Source organism: Crinia signifera, chromosome 5, assembly GCF_055691185.1.
Source record: "Crinia signifera chromosome 5, ASM5569118v1, whole genome shotgun sequence".
Lineage (NCBI taxonomy): Eukaryota > Metazoa > Chordata > Amphibia > Anura > Myobatrachidae > Crinia > Crinia signifera.
Genome location: NC_139221.1, coordinates 15,323,789 through 15,343,963, shown reverse-complemented (window position 1 = coordinate 15,343,963; position 20,175 = coordinate 15,323,789). Strand labels below are relative to the sequence as shown.

General features: G+C 42.3%; 1 protein-coding gene across 1 annotated transcript in view; it reads left to right on the top strand.

Moving 5' to 3' along the window:
- KCNV1 (potassium voltage-gated channel modifier subfamily V member 1) overlaps positions 1-17,217 on the top strand; it is a 29,974-nt gene extending 12,757 nt beyond the window's left edge. Inside the window, exon 2 of the mRNA XM_083186710.1 lies at positions 16,071-17,217. Coding sequence (XP_083042836.1) covers positions 16,071-16,579 — 509 coding nt within the window. The 3' untranslated portion in view covers positions 16,580-17,217. The remainder of the gene's footprint in view (positions 1-16,070) is intronic.
- Positions 17,218-20,175: the final 2,958 nt, after the last annotated feature.

Genomic DNA, 20,175 nt, shown 5'->3' with positions numbered 1-20,175 from the left:
AGCGGGTTGGTTGAATCTTTGCTTGCTCTCTCAGAACAGGGCGATTTCAGACATGCTGTGCTGTGCAGCTGCATTAGCAATGAGCGGAAGTGTTACAGCAAGTGTGGGGTTGTCAGGGCATTGCTGAGCTTGACGATGGACACGCATTCAGCCAGGAGACAGAAGACAGTGCTGATAGCTGTCATGAATTTTGTATATCATGGTTACATTGCAATTGAAAGATATGTTCCAGGCTAGGGCATTGCAGGGCTGGTAAAAGAAAGTGTTTTTTTTTCCACTTAAGGATGACTGTTATTGACAATCTGACTTGTAATACATAGAGTATTCATTTTATTGCATGTGAAACAAGAGGAATATAAAATAAATCTTAACCAAGACCCACAAAACAATGAATCAGATTTATCGGTACTTGTTTCCTAGCAGGGCGCCCAGTAGGCATTTAGCGTAGTGGGCTATTCACCGTAGTGAAATCGCATCGCATTGCATGCCGCGTTATAGTAGCATGCAATGCGATGCGATGTCCATATAAAGTGCACAGGAGTGCTTATACAATAAAATATCAAATGCGATCTCAGTGCAACAAATGTGATGCGATATTTCATTGTACAAGCACCCATGCCACGAGATGTGATAGGTGCTTTCAATGAGATGTGATGTAAGAGACGCTTTGGGATCGGTGGCTCCATCACACTAGATAAAATCGACTCCACACCGACGTGGATAGTGGGGGTATGAAAAGGTTAGAGGACGTGTTCCGCCGCCACTCGCCACGCTTCGGGGTGGCGTGGATAGTGCTGGTGTTTTAGGAACACATTCACACCTGCCCATTCATACAGCTGACACAGTAATGACGACATGTGTTAACTAATAACTAATTTACTTAAATAATTTGATTAATGTAGCATAAATAATTAAGAACATTCATTAATAATTACAATATAAGAACTTCAAAATCAGAAACAGTAATGATTAAAGAACAAGAAGACTAAAAAGAACAAGAATAATAATTGAAAACATGATTAATCGTCCTTTGGGAGGAGCTTCAGGGCCTCAATCATAGGTGCCGATTCTGTGGGTGCTCAAGGGCCCAAGCACCCATGGAAATTGTTAAGCACCCACGGGCCCGAGTCTCGCTGCTGGGACGCCATATTAACTTGCTAATTTGCAGCACCCACATCGCCGGACCCGCCACCTGGGAAACAGTATGCCGGGAAGAGTGTATTCTGTCCGCGGAGTACGTGCACTGTGGGGGCATTTATGTACCTGCACTGTGGGGGCATTTATGTACCTGCACTGTGGGGGTATTTATGTACCTGCACTGTGGGGGTATTTATGTACCTGCACTGTGGGGGCATTTATGTACCTGCACTGTGCGGGCATTTATGTACCTGCACTGTGGGGGCGTTTATGTACCAGCACTATGGGGGTATTTATGTACCTGCACTGTGGGGGGCATTTATGTACCTGCACTGTGGGGGCATTTATGTACCTGCACTGTGGGGGTATTTATGTACCTGCACTGTGGGGGTATTTATGTACCTGCACTGTGGGGGCATTTATGTACCTGCACTGTGCGGGCATTTATGTACCGGCACTGTGGGGGCATTTATGTACCTGCACTGTGGGGGCATTTATGTACCTGCACTGTGGGGGCATTTATGTACCTGCACTGTGGGGGTATTTATGTACCTGCACTGTGGGGGCATTTATGTACCTGCACTGTGGGGGTATTTATGTACCTGCACTGTGGGGGCATTTATGTACCTGCACTGTGGGGGCATTTATGTACCTGCACTGTGCGGGCATTTATGTATGTGGAACTCTGTTGCCGTAATTTGAATATTGGAGACAACTGTGCTCCGTAATATAAATTGGTATTATTTTGTGGCCACACCCCTTCCCCATGAAGCCACTCCTCTATATTTTTGGCTTGAGCACCCACCAGCAAAAACATAAATCGGCACCTATGGCCTCAATTATACGCAGGAAAGGGTCCTCAGCTCCCAATGTTTTGCGCCACTTGAACTCTGTAAGATATGACTGCAGCTCATGCCGCGCAGTGCCTCTTTGGCGCTTATTCCGCCACTTGCATGCACCCCAAAGTCGTTCCACGTTTGGGTGTGGACCCCTGTAGCCGGATCAATAAAATTGAACCTGTGGTTCACCGTGAAATGCTGGTAACCAGCCAGTTCTAGTTGGGCAGTAGAATATGCCCTCCAGCAGTCTGTATATATCGCCGTGCCCGGCTCTATATTCTGCGGGATGGAGTCCATTAACATTGAGTCTTCCCTCCAGGCTTCTCCCAGAAAAGAGACAATCTAGGCAGGCTCTGTTGTAAAGTGCATTTGATCAATGACTAGCAGCAGCTACTGTAAGTATTTATAACTGTTCTGTGATCTCGCACTGATGGAGAATGTGAAGTGTTTTTGTAGGTGTCATTTTATTCCTGATGTCTGAGGATGTGACTGCCTGTGTTGAATGCATATTGAAGGATCCACTGGAATATAAGCTATTTTTGCAAGGCGGCGATTCAGGCCAATATCCTCTCTGACAACAGGGCCCACATCTCATCTGTACCAGTTCTGACAAAGCCATTCATGCAGAGTTTTACTTTTTTGTTGCTGTTACTGATAGATCAAGGAGTTATTTAAAGTCCACATTAAGTATTTGTGTCATTTTCAGACATAATGGTGCCTTTATTTTCATGTCACTAATGTCCCACACAGCTGTCTCCTAAGTAGTATCTGTAGCCACTTACAGTAAATGATTTCTGTTCCCTTTTCCCATTACACAAAGTAAAGAAGGCGCAGCTGAATACAGCAGAGATTCATTGATCGTATTGAACATATAAGCAGGGGACTGGATTTTGTTGGCTCAGATGGTATTTAGGTCACATGATGTTCTAGCACTTTAGTTATAACAATGTCCTACAATGTTTACCACGGTACCAGTTAAAAGCTTGCCAAAATATCAGCTTCTGCAATGTACTTTCACTTTGAGCTGTGACAGTTTTTACTTTCATTTTAAGCTGTGACCATTTTTAGCCCACACACTCTCCAACCCACACCCAAGTATCTATCTGCCCCTACCTCCAATCTCTGTCTTTACAGCTCCCTTTCTCCATATCCAGCAATTTTAAAACAGATCAGTGTCCCTGCAAAAATTGCTTTCACTTTCTGTTATGACATCTTTTAACACACAAATGACTAATACAGCTGGAGCGCCTCTGATCTTTGGCCGAGGATCGCCAGCATGTCTGCGCTGGCGTTTTCCGGCGCAGAGGCACTCCATCTGACTGGCACACACGTCATTTCAAGATGGCGCAGCAGCGCCATCCTGTCCGTCTCCTCTTCGGGAGACGGGCAGGGATAGGGGGGATGGCGGGGCAGCAAGGGGCACCGGGGGAGATGGCGAGAGAGGTGGCGGGTGGTGGAGCCAGCTCCGAGCGTCTTGTTCGCACGTGCCCCTGGCGAGATCCGGCCAATCGCGTGGGCTGGCGATAGAATTGCCAGCCCCTGCAAAGATGGAGCCTGCTCCATCTGTATGATCCGTTGAGTGGCCTCTAGTGGTCGTTGGTGGTACTTCACCTCATAGAGTCAAGGAATAATTAGCCATACTGTATATATATATATATATATATATATATATATATATATATATATATATATATATATATATATACAGATAGGTTATTGCGATTTTATCTGTATCATCATTACTAAGATAATTAATAAGCAATGAGCAATGTGAACCCCAATTTCACAGTAATATACAGAGTGTGGGGGGTTATTTTAGTTTTGCACTCACCAATATACGTATATTTCATGGCACATAAGTTACCCTTAATGAACATGCAGGTAAAACTTTTTTTCCCAGGATTTATAGGTAACATTGTATTTCTCCAAAAAGTGTTTGGCGTGGTCATTTTGTATTATATGAGCATGGCCGATGTCTATATTTGATGTACTGCATGTGCACAAGTGAATTTCTTCGGAGGGGTCCGTGCACATCACACCACAGACCCCCTCCAATATTTAATGTCTACTGGACAAAAACATCACCACTATTCTAATGCATAAGAGTTGGGGTGCCATTATAGAGGGGCGCAGATCAGGAACGGTTTATTATAATAGTACCAAGGACGATCCACACAAGCTTTCAGTAACATCTCTGTCATCAAAGAGAAGAGCCATTAGGAGAATTAGAGCCAGGGGCAGATCTAAGAGAAGTATTGACAGAGGAATTAGAAGGCGGATATGGGGTGACGGACATGACAGCAAAAATAAGAGGCGCCATTTAGAACTTGTAGCTGATGAAGAAAGAGTGACAAGAAGATATCGCTAGAGAGAAGCTAGCATCAGCAGAGAAGGACAGTTACAGACAAGGCACAACTATAAGAGATTAAGTATAGGCAAGGATAGAGAAATTTACTAAGATCCAATGGGTACGGCCGTAATTCCTCCAGCGGCGAATTTACAAACTCTGCCGAATTCGCCTGTATGAAAAGACTATAGATAGATAGAATCGGCTGCATATGGCCATAGAGATCTATGAGATTGGCAAATTTAAGACCATTCCTATGAATGAATTCAGCCGCGAATTCAGCTCAAAATACGAATGGAAAAGATGGCACCTTTTTCATTTATATTTGCTGAAGACTGCACGGATCAGTGAGATTTGTGCATGCTTGTATAGTGTACAACTGAGAAATAGTTTTAAACAAAAATGGTGTGGGGTCCCCCCCTTCATGAGCATAAGCCGCCTGTGCTCTCTGAGCTGGTCCTGGTTCCAGAAATACATTGAAAAAAGTGAGTCTGGCCCCACTGTATTTCAAAAGCCAGCACATGGCTCTTGGCCCGTTTCTGGTTCCAAAAATGCAGAGGAAAAAGGAGTAGGGGTTCCTGTATTTCTGCAACCAGCACTGGCTCCACCAGTCATCGGAGGGCCTAGGGGGGCTTTATACCTTGACCAGGAATGACCAGTCACAGTGTCCACAGAACCTACAATAATAAGTGTACCCTTGGCTGTGTCATTCCTGGTCAAGGAATAAAGCCCCTCTAGGCCATCAAAGGCCAGGGCTGAAGCATGGGGCTATCCCCGGGACCCCTGGGCAGTGGGTGCTGAGTTGATAGAAATTTTGAGTGTAAAAATAATTAATATTGGGTTCTGCTGTGCAACATTAAGTCCCAGCAAGCCTCCCCCGCATGCAGGTACTTGGAGAACCACAAGTACTGTACATGCATGTGGTGCATTAAAGGGCCTGCTGGGACTTATAGTTCCACAGCAGATTTGCCAAGGGAAAAGGGGTATAGGATCCGCACAGACTAATACATTGATTTCATGTAAATCTGAAGAACATAAGTAAAACCAATATACTGGACTACTAAAATATTGGAGTAGTCATGGATTGGTGGTGCGCCCAACACATTCAGTATTTGTAACTGAATAAAGGGGGGTGTCTGCAAAGAGCAGACCAAAAGACAAATGTGCCTTTTTGGGCGCACTCTTGATAATATGAATTTGATATGATTATTGCATTAAAACATAGCTTTTAATCAACTTCTTATCCTAAAATACTGTGAACATTCATCAATTTACGATCAATCGTTTGATGGATTTTTAATTCAATTTATACGTCAAGAAACAAGACATCACATATAACATAGAGACAAGACATGGACAAACGAACAGTAAAAGACATGCTATATCGATGGCTATGTCTGATTAGGCAACCTTATATTGGGTCACACTCTGATATTTATTGCCTCAGCAAGATATCGTTTTTATCTGTATTGTTATCAATAAATTTTGTAAAATTAAATGCCTCAGCAAATTATCAACTGATGGCTCAGCCGCTTAAACTCTGACCATCCTCCATGCTCCTTAATTAAGATCTCAAATTATCTGTTGCCTCTTATGATCAGGTAAACTAGAGAAAATACAAAAGGGAAATCCTCGTCTGGTAGTTGAGGGATAGGGAAAAATAATAGGAGAGGGAAAAATAACCCCAGTGAATAGTACTCCTACAACCGGTGGCTCCTGAATGTCTACTATTCAATCACCCGTCTGAGTTACCTACCAGTCAGGTCGCCAGGAGTCTCCTCTCTGGTTAGTGTACTGGCCCCTTCGAGGCACCGCTGGATTCTAGCCTGTATGGGGATATATGGGTAACCTATTGGACTAAGTGTTGAATGTGAGTACCAGGTTGGTTGTCATATAGGAGTTAATTATAGTCCACTTCTGCTGTCCAATTCAGTTCCGTGAGTCACCTTGGTGCTTATTCAGTATTGCAAGGAGACACCGCGGGCTGAATGGATGAGAGAGTGTTACAGAAAGGGTGAATCCCAGTAACAAGTTGTCTGTTGACCATTAAATGGGACTTCTGCTTTCAGAGATCTGCAAGCATCGAATCACTGATGAGAGAGCCCCAAATGAATGGATACCTAACCGACATTAGAAAAAGACATTTAGGATAAAAAGTGGAAATATACAAAGAGAGAAAAAGTTGAGCGATAAAGATTTTATTGGACACACACAATCATCTATAGATGTAATGTGTTAACATACACTGGGTGGCTGAAAACCAGCTCCACTCTGGGTATTCCCAGTGTGTACCAAATAGCAATCAATCTGTTAATGATCCTCTAATAAGATGGATTGGCTCCTGAAACAGTGCAACAGATTTACTCCCTATTCTATAGAACAGTCAAATCACCATTATATTAAACAGCTACTTCAGTCTGCTGGGTGGTTTCTTTCAAAATGGATACAGTATGAATTATGAACTTTATGCTCAAACGTATTGGCATTGACACATAATTGTTACAATTCTGTATTACTGGATAGGCACTCTATATATTTTGTTGAGCTGACTATTGAATTGAAGGTCAAAAGGTGCCCATAAATGTATCGACTGACAATAATGCAGGTTTATGCCCAGCATTTGTAAATTCAACTGTACCCACACAGATTTGCATACATGAAGGAGACTTTTACTGATTTACTAGCAACAAAATTGACAAATCAAGAGCTGTAAAATAAATGATGGTTAGCAAAATACAGGAGTGAGATTATGACAATGTCGGCTCACTTATTGAAAAACTACCTGCACTCTCCCCGGAACTGAAAAGCAAGTAACTGTGAATACAGGCATAAATCAAGTAAACATCTCTAGAGATAGACGTTTTAATAACTGCTTACTAACAGGTGCATGCATCTACTATATAGATTCCATTGGAGCTGAAGCGCCTGTAGGATTAGACCTTTATGCAATTCACCCGGGGCTGTGTGAAAAATAGCTGTATAAGCACACAAACAGGAGGGCTTAAGCATTAACCTATGCAACCCGCACAATTCATGCAAAGAGTACCTAAATACAGTTGATTGGTCCTCTAATGAGGGTATGTTAGATAGTGCTTGTGTAGCTCCGTGGAGCTATAGACTAACAGGTGTGTGAGCCTGCAGTGTCCTTCGCTCGCAAGCTCAGCTGGGCTGCGGCGAGAGTTACCTCCTCTGTACGCTGGTATCCCTCTGTCTGTGACAGCGTTTCAGGGGTGCGGCTGCCGGCGATAGTTCCTCTAGAGAGCAGGAGATGGTCAGAGTGCAAGCGGCTGGCGGTGGCGGGGACGCGTTTCGCCTGGGGCTTCCTCAGTCGGCGGACTGAGGAAGCCCCAGGCGAAACGCGTCCCCGCCACCGCCAGCCGCTTGCACTCTGACCATCTCCTGCTCTCTAGAGGAACTATCGCCGGCAGCCGCACCCCTGAAACGCTGTCACAGACAGAGGGATACCAGCGTACAGAGGAGGTAACTCTCGCCGCAGCCCAGCTGAGCTTGCAAACGAAGGACACTGCAGGCTCACACACCTGTCAGTCTATAGCTCCACGGAGCGCTGAAACGCTGTCACAGACAGAGGGATACCAGCATACAGAGGAGGTAACTCTCGCCGCAGCCCAGCTGAGCTTGCGAGCGAAGGACACTGCAGGCTCACACACCTGTTAGTCTATAGCTCCACGGAGCTACACAAGCACTATCTAACATACCCTCATTAGAGGACCAATCAACTGTATTTAGGTACTCTTTGCATGAATTGTGCGGGTTGCATAGGTTAATGCTAAAGCCCTCCTGTTTGTGTGCTTATACAGCTATTTTTCACACAGCCCCGGGTGAATTGCATAAAGGTCTAATCCTACAGGCGCTTCAGCTCCAATGGAATCTATATAGTAGATGCATGCACCTGTTAGTAAGCAGTTATTAAAACGTCTATCTCTAGAGATGTTTACTTGATTTATGCCTGTATTCACAGTTACTTGCTTTTCAGTTCCGGGGAGAGTGCAGGTAGTTTTTCAATAAGTGAGCCGACATTGTCATAATCTCACTCCTGTATTTTGCTAACCATCATTTATTTTACAGCTCTTGATTTGTCAATTTTGTTGCTAGTAAATCAGTAAAAGTCTCCTTCATGTATGCAAATCTGTGTGGGTACAGTTGAATTTACAAATGCTGGGCATAAACCTGCATTATTGTCAGTCGATACATTTATGGGCACCTTTTGACCTTCAATTCAATAGTCAGCTCAACAAAATATATAGAGTGCCTATCCAGTAATACAGAATTGTAACAATTATGTGTCAATGCCAATACGTTTGAGTATAAAGTTCATAATTCATACTGTATCCATTTTGAAAGAAACCACCCAGCAGACTGAAGTAGCTGTTTAATATAATGGTGATTTGACTGTTCTATAGAATAGGGAGTAAATCTGTTGCACTGTTTCAGGAGCCAATCCATCTTATTAGAGGATCATTAACAGATTGATTGCTATTTGGTACACACTGGGAATACCCAGAGTGGAGCTGGTTTTCAGCCACCCAGTGTATGTTAACACATTACATCTATAGATGATTGTGTGTGTCCAATAAAATCTTTATCGCTCAACTTTTTCTCTCTTTGTATATTTCCACTTTTTATCCTAAATGTCTTTTTCTAATGTCGGTTAGGTATCCATTCATTTGGGGCTCTCTCATCAGTGATTCGATGCTTGCAGATCTCTGAAAGCAGAAGTCCCATTTAATGGTCAACAGACAACTTGTTACTGGGATTCACCCTTTCTGTAACACTCTCTCATCCATTCAGCCCGCGGTGTCTCCTTGCAATACTGAATAAGCACCAAGGTGACTCACGGAACTGAATTGGACAGCAGAAGTGGACTATAATTAACTCCTATATGACAACCAACCTGGTACTCACATTCAACACTTAGTCCAATAGGTTACCCATATATCCCCATACAGGCTAGAATCCAGTGGTGCCTCGAAGGGGCCAGTACACTAACCAGAGAGGAGACTCCTGGCGACCTGACTGGTAGGTAACTCAGACGGGTGATTGAATAGTAGACATTCAGGAGCCACCGGTTGTAGGAGTACTATTCACTGGGGTTATTTTTCCCTCTCCTATTATTTTTCCCTATCCCTCAACTACCAGACGAGGATTTCCCTTTTGTATTTTCTCTAGTTTACCTGATCATAAGAGGCAACAGATAATTTGAGATCTTAATTAAGGAGCATGGAGGATGGTCAGAGTTTAAGCGGCTGAGCCATCAGTTGATAATTTGCTGAGGCATTTAATTTTACAAAATTTATTGATAACAATACAGATAAAAACGATATCTTGCTGAGGCAATAAATATCAGAGTGTGACCCAATATAAGGTTGCCTAATCAGACATAGCCATCGATATAGCATGTCTTTTACTGTTCGTTTGTCCATGTCTTGTCTCTATGTTATATGTGATGTCTTGTTTCTTGACGTATAAATTGAATTAAAAATCCATCAAACGATTGATCGTAAATTGATGAATGTTCACAGTATTTTAGGATAAGAAGTTGATTAAAAGCTATGTTTTAATGCAATAATCATATCAAATTCATATTATCAAGAGTGCGCCCAAAAAGGCACATTTGTCTTTTGGTCTGCTCTTTGCAGACACCCCCCTTTATTCAGTTCCACAGCAGAACCAACACTAAAATAAATAAACACATACAGTACACCATAGAAAGTAAAACTTTAATAACATACGTGCACTGAAACATACATAAATACATACATACTCAACCTACAGTCTGTTGTCCTCTTGTCCAGTAGAATCCGTTATGGAGCTGCAAAGAATGTGCGACAGAGGGTGTTTCCGGTAATGCGGCGTGGTCACCATATTCCCAGTTTACTCTTCGCTGGAGAGGAGGGACTCTAATTGGAACCTGCACAGTGGCCCCCTCTTTTCTTTAAGCGCCTCTGCAGGTAGCAGTTTACAAAAAATAATAACTAGGGGCCTTATTTTAGTTCACTCTTTCTGACAAAATCCTTCTTAGATGGACAAAACCATGTGCACTGCAGGGGGGGCAAATGTAAAATGTGCAGAGAGAATTAGATTTGGGTGAGTTATTTTGTTTCTGTGCAGGGTAAATACTGACTGCTTTATTTTTACACTGCAATATAGATCTCACTTTGAAGTAAAACCCCACCCAAATCTAATTATCTCTGCACAAGTAACATCTGCCCCCCTGCAGTGCACATGGTTTTGTCCATCTAAGAAGGATTTTGTCAGAAAGAGTGAACTAGAATAACCCCCTAGGTGCCCCATGCGAAAAGTATGAAGGGAGAATAAGGGATTGTCACCAAGAATCACCTTCAAGTATTGATATATATGATATTAATAATAATAATAATAATAATAATAATAATAATAATAATAATAGTGATAATCTGTTCATAAAGAAACTCGTTATATAATAAAACTGTGGTTACAGTAGTAGCTTCACACTGTACATTCAGGGATTTTGCAGCCAAACAGCAGTATTGTATTAAAAAATAACATTTCCACGGTGGACGTAAAAGAACAGCTTTATTTATTTGGGAGAAAATATAATTTTAGTTTTACTATGCAGGGAAAAAATCATTAATTTGTGGTGTCAACGAGGTGTGAGCGTGAAAGCTACAGAAGCAGAACGGAACTTGGCATATACAGCAGGCAGCACCTCGCAAAGCTTCAGAGATGTTCATTAATTTAACAAGATTGAAAAGCAGCTTGGAAATAGCTAATTTATTTATTTATTTATTTATTTACAGGTTCTTATATAGCGCAGCAGATTCCGTTGCGCTTTACAATAGTAGACAGTGATAAAACAAACTGGGTAACAACATACAGACTTGGAGGTAGGAGGGCCCTGCTGCAAGCTTACAATCTATAGGGATATAAATTCAATCTTTCTTATTTGGGAACAAGTCGGGGTAAGCTGCCTCGTCAGGCTTCACAGTTAATTTTTTGATTACTGGTTTCATTTCAAAGCGAATCAGAGATCTTACTTCAGTTTTAAAGTTTGGCTTTCAACACAGAATATGAAGGGAAATGTATAATGAAAAAGCATAATAAACCACATGGGACAAATTGGTAGATTCACTGACGGAAGTCTCACACCGGGATGTAAAAATCGTTATTTTCATTTTTGAGTATACATTTTTGAGTTTTTATGAGTAAATATTCTCACTAGTATCAGTGGCGTAAGTTCATCCGATGCGCCCGGAGGCGGTATTGATAGTGGTGCCCCACCCTCCTCCTCATATGTCATACTCATGGCCACACTTTCTGGAGACTCCCGGCAGATCTCTCACGGAACGCAGTCAACTGCGTCAGGGAGCTGGGCAGTGACAATAAGCCCACCCAAGCAGGGAGACATCGGCAGCAATTGTAGGAGGACGGTGCCGCCAGGCAGCCCCGCGCGACGCGGCTGCTGAAGTTATTACCTGCTCAGCCTCTCACTGACCGGCATTGTAAGCTGCCGATGTGTGCCCCGCGTGATGGCACTGCTTGGCCACTGGCAAAAACGCCCCCCCCCCCGACACTTATCCGGAGACCCCAAGTCCCCCAGCGGAAGGGCTCCCAGGACTCTGCAATGGTGCTCCTGGTGCCTGCTTTCTGTGCCCCCCCCCCCCTGATGGCTAACGCCTGGCAGCAAATGTCTCCATTGCCTCCGGGATTTACACCACTGACTAGTATTCAGGAGCGTAGACTGGGGTGGCTCTGCCATAAGGCAGCTGCCTATGGGCTCCAGAATCTCGGAGCAGAGGCAGTGGAACCCAGTAAGTGGAATAAGAGGGAGGGGCTCAGAGTCCCTGTCCACGTACAGACAGAGACCCTGTCACCGCCTTAGTTTAGACATACGCTAGAGGACTGCTGCATCTTTCAGGGTGCACAGCGCTACCTGGAAGTCTGGCAATGAGACTGTACTGTATCTACCTGTGGCAGTGAGCATGTACAGTAACTCCCACGTGGCAATGAGCCTTTAATCCAATCACCACCACCCCTCCCCCACCCCTGTGGCAATGAGCATGTATCCTCCTCAGACATTTTTCAGAGTATAAATACATTACACTAGTATAACAAATGTCATTGTTTAACCCACATATTTACAGAATAGATACACTCTCAGACACGACGCCCTAAGGAATATCTAATAACACGGACTAGTGCTACCGTGGACAGGAACAATCCATGCATGGAAATTATTCATCATAGCCCCAAACATAAATAATTAACACCCATCCAGCTTCATCCTTGTGATAGATTAATATGTGACTAAAATAATTATTATTCAATAGAGTTGTTCATCCTTTAACCTTCCCGGTTATTACGGAGCTGGCGCTACAGGGGCTCAGTTATTACCATTCGCAGCAGCTTCCTGGGGGAGCGGGTCTGCGGCAGAACACGGTCGGAAGGAGACACATATGTATCAATATTCAACGGAGCATGAAAGGAAAATGCAAAGTACTTGACAAAAGGTGTTCTGTAAGGTTATTTATTAATCCACTTCAACACAGCACAATATAGAAGTCTGCATTTATCTATTTCAACACTGAGAATATGGAGCTTGTACTATAAGATCGCTACGTTATGGGCCATTGTGGGCAGTCTCGGATGGTCGCGGTTTGCGCATGCGCGATTATGCGCATACGCAAATGCTGGGAGTGAACTCAGTTTCACACTCGCTAAGCTGTTTACTCTTGGAAGGGAGGGCCGGGGGCAGGCAGGGGGTAGCAAGGAGGGGAACGCTCAGAATGTACTGGCGTTCCCCTGAGAGCACAGACATAGTGATTCCTGCTCAGGGTGGGCAGCTGATGTCACATGACCTCAGCGCCTGCCCCGAATTCAAATGATATCGGCTAGACTGACTTTTATTACCAAAGGGGAGGAAAATCCTTCGATGGTCAGCGACCATCGAATTATTTCTCTCACGTTCGGCCGTGTGCTAGGGGATGTGTTGGCGTACCGTACATCCCCTCACATGGGGATCCGGGTGCTGGGGGAGGGGTGGTGGGTGTTCGGCCAGGCAGCGGGTAGTGTAGCCTAGCGAATTGGTCTGAATCAGGCCCATTATTCCCTTCATTCAGTAACCAATGCAATGCTGCAAATATTATATTATGAATTATAGAGCCAACATTTCCACTAAACAATGTTTACTAGACTGCAGATTGGTTGCTATGGGCAACTTCTCCTCCTGTCCTTTTTAGAAGGTTTAAAGCCTACCCCCTGTATTTTATTGAGACCTTAAAAACTTTTTTTTTTTAAACTAATGCCGTCATCCCAACTGCCGCCAGGCATCGGTGCTGGAATGCTGACATCAATCAGGTTGTGGGCAGCAGAATCCAAACTGATAGCTTCCCATACATCGGGGGGAGGGGGGCTGAGAGGGTTAGGTTTAGATACTATTTAGGGACTTGGGGTCAGTCTGAGTGGGGGGGCAGGGTTGGGCTGCGGGAAGGTAGAGTGTGGTACTAACAAGGGGGGCTTAATGTTTGGCTGCAGTGCAGAGGGTTATTACTGTGTGGCATTGTGTGTATAAAGACATTACTAATGTGCGGCATAATGTGTAAGGTGCATTACTGTGTGGCATTGTGTGCATAAAGACATTACTAATGTGAGGCATAATGTGTAAGGTGCATTAATGTGTGGCATTGTGTGCATGAAGACATTACTAATGTGAGGCATAATGTGTAAGGTGCATTACTGTGTGGCATTGTATGCATGAAGACATTACTAATGTGCGGCATAATGTGTAAGGTGCATTACTGTGTGGCATTGTGTGTATAAAGACATTACTAATGTGCTGCATAATGTGTAAGATGCATTACTGTGTGAGCAATGCTGGCAATTTAAGTGGATATTTTGAGGATCCCGCACAGCAACATTGGCACTCAAAGGGTTAATATTGGTCTCAAGCTTGCATAAAAACTACTCACGATGAACTTTTGTACCAAAATGGCAAAAATCTAACTAAATATTGCCACTCAGAGTTTGCATCGGCTTGTAGGCCAGCCAGGCTTATAAGGGAATATCTGCTACCAATATCTACTTACTGTAAGTATACTGAATACAGGTTGAGTATCCCGTATCCAAAATGCTCGGGACCAGGAGAATTTTGGATAACGGATTATTCCGTATTTCGGAATATTTTAATATTTCAATGATGTATTTTGAAGTATCTTGCATTTATGCTGTATAAACACATAATATACACACAAATATATTTTATTACCACATAAAATACACACAAATATATTTTATTTGTTCAAAAAACAAGGTTTCAAAACGTGAAACAAAATGTGTGTACTATCTCAGCACTGAATTTGAATGCCAAGCAATCATTGTCTTGCACATATATAGTGCCAGTTACATATCATGTCCCCAGTGATGCTGTTACAAATGTCCCCAGTGAGTTTTTAGCAAAAAAAAAAATTTTTTTCACTTTCTGGAATGTCCGTATTTCGGAATAATTCGGATAACGGATATTCGGATACGGGATACTCGACCTGTACTACCAATTAAGTTGGACCTCAGCTATGACACAAGTACACTGACTGCGTCTGCTCTTATGTGTGTGGAATACGTGAGCAGGGATGTCAGTTTTTTCCCGATGGAATTCAGGGTGCAGTGAAGGAAGGGTGGCATTGTCGGAGTACTGTATATCATCACTTATCTTATGTCCTATATTTTATGCAGTGTAAATGTATACAGGTTACCATTTGTACCATTTATGGAGATTGAAAATAATATATAGCAATTGAATACATTATAAAGTAGAGCATATATCACACATATAACAATGAAGATATGTACAAATGTACAAAATATATATTGCCTACCCTCCCAGAATGGCCGGAAGGCTCCCAAAAATCGTGTCCCCCTCCCTGCAGCTGGAAAGGTGGGCATCCCTCCCGGATATCGCCCCATACATCCCACCCCCCCTTGCATCTCCCACGCGACATTGTTAATTTCCTGCAATTTACTGCTTTTTGGGGGAGGGGTGGGGCTAAAGATACAAACTGCGTAATTTAGCCCCGTGCCCTCCTCAAAGACCCGCAAAAGGGGCTTCATGACGTCTACATCAGGCCCCGTCCTCTGACGTGCTGCTGACAGTCTCCTCTCCGGGCTTCTCTCGGAGAGGAGACTTTAAAAGTAGGCAACCCCCTTATGTCCCAACAGTCAGAATACCGGGCCTTTTTCGGTCAACTCGACAGTCAGAATTCAATGTTCCGGCTGTCGAGTGTCGGAAAATGGCAAATACAGCCGCAGATTGTCGAAAAACAGCTGTGAATTTGACAATACATGGCCGTTTTCGACAAAACAGATCTGACTTGTTTTAAAGTCAGATATGTTTTGTGAAAATCTGCTTTCATAGCTGTTGGAAATGGCAGCATTGAAAAGGCGGGGGCTGCTATTTCCCCGGTCAGAAATAAGGGCAAGGATTGGCTACTAGTTGGGTCTGCTATATTGTTTGATCTAAATATTTAAAATGACATCAGCTTCTGTTAAGCAACTCCCCTAAAGGTAACATATCACTGACATGAATCCTTCCATGTGATTGATGTTCTGAGTGTACTGTATGATAGAATATAAATCCAAAGGGGGGGGGGGCTCACATTTCTTATTATAAAGTTAAGTTTACAAAAGAGTTAGATGACCAATTATCCATTTTCACCAATTATTATACTACGAATAACCACTGTATTTCCTTGTTACAGGTTTAAAGTCTTTAGGAATGACAATCGCCCAGTGTTATGAAGAAGTTGGCCTGTTGCTCCTCTTCTTGTCGGTTGGAATCTCCATATTCTCTGCCCTGGAATTTGCCGTAGAACACGGCGTCCCCGATACCACATTCACAAGTGTCCCGTGTGCCTGGTGGTGGGCCACGACCTCTATGACCACAGTAGGTTATGGAGACATCAGACCGGACACCACGCTCGGTAAAATTGTTGCCTTTTTGTGCATTTTGTCGGGAATCTTGGTTTTGGCGTTGCCCATTGCCATCATCAACGACCGTTTCGCTGCTTGTTACTTTACGTTAAAAATGAAGGAAGTAGCTTTAAGGCAAAGAGAAGCGTTGAAGAAACTAATGAAGAACATTAGTACAGAATCAGATATAAATGTTAACTTAAGAGATATCTATGCCAAAAGTATAATGGAGATGCTACGGCTAAAAACCAGAGAACGAGCAAGTACAAGAAGCAGCGGAGGGGATGACTTTTGGTAACCTCAGATATTTTTTTTCCCTCCGAGAGATTGACTTGCTTTTGTTGCTTTTAGATTTTTTTTATTTACTTTTAATCTATGCTGTCTTTTATTTTGGGTTGCAATACGTTGACCGTTTATTATTGACTTATCAATGTATTGCTTTGTATTTTGGAAAGATTCACGTCTATAATGCCCGTTACTGTCAATCTTGGTCACAAAACTGAGGTTAATATAGACTTAAGGTGGCCATACACAGGTCCACCTTGCCTGATGCACAAGTCGGCCCTGTTTTACCGTGAACTCCCCACCGGCAGCTCGCTGGGAAGACTCCTTCTGACATTTTTTACATGTAGAAGAACTCCTGGGGAGTTGGCGGGGGACTTGAAAGGAAATTGTATGCTGTACATTGCAGGTGCTAAATAGCACCCGTGATGTGCCGTTGATGGTCCGATTCAGATTGATCGTATGTGCTGCACATAAGATCTCTAGGATCTCATCGGATCTGATCTGATGTCAAACACCTCCGATTTGGGATGATTTCACCCAATATATCGGCTCAATCAATCAGAATCTGGTGAAATCGTCCCATATTGGACCTGTGTGATGGGCACTTTTAGACTTGTACAATTAGATTAAAAATTCAGCAAATTTTTTTTTTTTTTAAATTGTGGAAATGATTTTGTTATAGTGTAACTTTACTCCTACAATGATCTTGTGACAGTGGTGGAAAATTCCGATGGCTTGATTTAAGCTTGCCAATTATTGACAGTTAAAAAGTTATTAACCAATCAGTAGATTTTCGGTGCACCAACATTTACCTCATCAAAATGTTCATTACTTGCCCAAACTTTAATGTTTAAAATAATAATAATAATAATAATAATAATAATAATTATAATAATAGTAATAATGCCATTACAGTATGCATATTCCTATTTTAATTTAATTTAGTGCACAGATTTAGATTGGCCACCACCACGAAAATGTAGCAGTGTTATCCTTTAGTTATATAGGATAAGCCATAATGTCATTGACCCTCATCTTAAAGTGTCGTCCTCTTCGGACAAGTACGTATCTCCTGGTTGACCACAATGATTCTTCTGTCGCAGGTTAGATTTAAGCATCTGCAGTATATTTGCAAGATCTTGACTTCAAACTACCGTGTTAACTTTATATTATGGTACATAATCAGGAGCTTTTGTCTTGTTTGTTAAAAAAATATGAATTATTGCAATATTAATATATTTTATATACAGACAATAAATGAAAGTAAAGATTAGTCAATTAAGATTAAGCCATATAATGATTTCATTAAATGCTAATAAATAAGAATTATTATTAAAGGGTAATGGATACATGACATTTGAAGCTAGATTTAATACATATAGTTTTTCGATTTTCTCTTGCACATTTTTAAAGGTTGTAAAGTTATAGTAATAGTTGTTTACTCATTTAAGCAAATACTGTATGTAGGAGAGATCTGTTTTTCCTGCATTAAAGCCTCCACATGGCCAATTTGTATCGCCATCCACTAGAGGTGTGCCTGGGAGAGACAGGCATTGATATGTGGTACAATGTAATATTACTTTTACAAACAGGTAAATAATAGTTGCATGTTTATTGAAGGACCAGTGGCAGATCCAGGGGTGGAACTGCAGTCCAGTCAAAAATTCCAATAGGGGAGCCAAACCAACTGCCAGTGATGTTTGGCAGTGTTTGGAATGGCAGTTGTAGTGGCTTCTCTCTATTTGAATTTTGGACAGTACTGCAGACCCACCTCTGGAGCCACCACTGGTTAAGACTTCTTTCTTCATTTTTAAATAGTCATTTAATGTCCCTTTAATATGCTCAGGGTCCCTATTTTTGTGAACAGCTAATGAAACAAACCTCAAACTATGAAGTGTCCCCTAGTTATGACATATTTGTTATACTAGCAATGGAAAGGATATTTAGCCATAAAAAAAAAATATTTACCAACCATGTTAATAAGTGATGTGTAAAAGACACATTTTGGAATAGATATTTGTTTTTTTGTACATTAAATTTCAAAGGATAAACATTGTAAAACTTGATGAATCAGGAAAGACTGGCTAATCCACAGACATTCCTAAGTACACAATGAGACCTCATGTTAAATACAAAGTTTATTTTTTAAATAATAGTATAAGTGCCCCTGTTCTCTTCGCAACACTTTTGCCACCTGACGATACTGTATATTGGCATTGATAAGCATGACGGTGTAGTCAGTCCATAATAGACACTTGTGCATCAGAAGTATATGACAGGAAGTGACAGGAAGTGCCTCAGTGATGTCACTAATCCCCAGTATTGGGTAGGCTGCATTGTAATAATTCTTATAATTAAAACCCACCAAATGCCTCCATTATGTGCAGCGGCGTTTGTGTAATGACTTTACCAGCTGGTGTTCCCTTTTCAGCTAATGGGGGCAAACAATCAGCATTTTTGTCTAAAACTATCTAGAACATGGTTTGTGTGCCAAGAGGCTGATGTGAGGTGGGAGTAACGCAAAAAGAGCAGGAAGTGTCACCAAAATGCAGTGTGACATTATACTGCAGCACCAGGCTCCTGTCACTGAGGAGGTGCCACTTGTGCATCCAGAGTCTCCTGGGGCAGCCCAACCCCCAGAGTGATGCAACCATAAAAGTCATGCCCCTAATTGGGATTCAAATGGGGAGTTTCCTTTAAAACCACTCCTCCAACCCATAAAGCCAAGCCCCTTTTCATGGGGGCTATTGGCTGCAACAGGTGTCTTTGACCCTGGTGATGCCACCGGCACTGCTTGTGGGGCAAATGTAACAAGAGCAGAGAGATTTAGATTTGGGAGGACATGTCCAAACTGTCCAGCATTTGTGGCCTACATGTACTGTACATACGACCAGAAAAAAATGTATCCCCCCGCCCCTTACAGTGCAGAATGTTTTTGCCATGTACACAGTTACTTGTTGCATTTATTTCCACCTCAGAATCAGGCCTCATAGTATAATCGAAAGAAAAGAAGAAAAGAATCTCTTTTTGTTGGGGCACTCTTATTTAATGATTACGTAACGTAATCTTTGATTCTTTATTGGACTTCATACGATATGTGGAGGGTGAGCGTAACAAGGCAGAGGGCCAACTTCATAAGAGCCTCCACTTGGTTAGAATGATTACTAGTGTGACAATCTAAGGGACTGGGTATGTGCCACAGCCATAATGATGTGTATTAAAATTTAACTTTTATTATTGCGTATAAAATAAGCACTAGACATACATGTAAACATAGACACACAGGAAATAACAAAATCACACAGTGGGTTACACTTGTTGGGTCGGTACACTCTATTGAATGTTAGGTGACACTTTTGAAGTCAGTAACAGCTGAATATTTGCAAGATGCCTCCTGTCTCTAGTTATGTAAACTCAAGCGAGTGTATGACTTTGTGTTTCACCTTTTGAAATATTATCAGATCCAAATGTGTTATTTGCCTCACTAACCTCAAACAACCGGCCTGTATGCAATGCCACATCTGACACACTGTTTCCTTTATATAATCTGTGTGAAACCCGGTTTTTGAAACAATTGTAACTTTTCCTCAGGCTCAGCAACAGACCTGC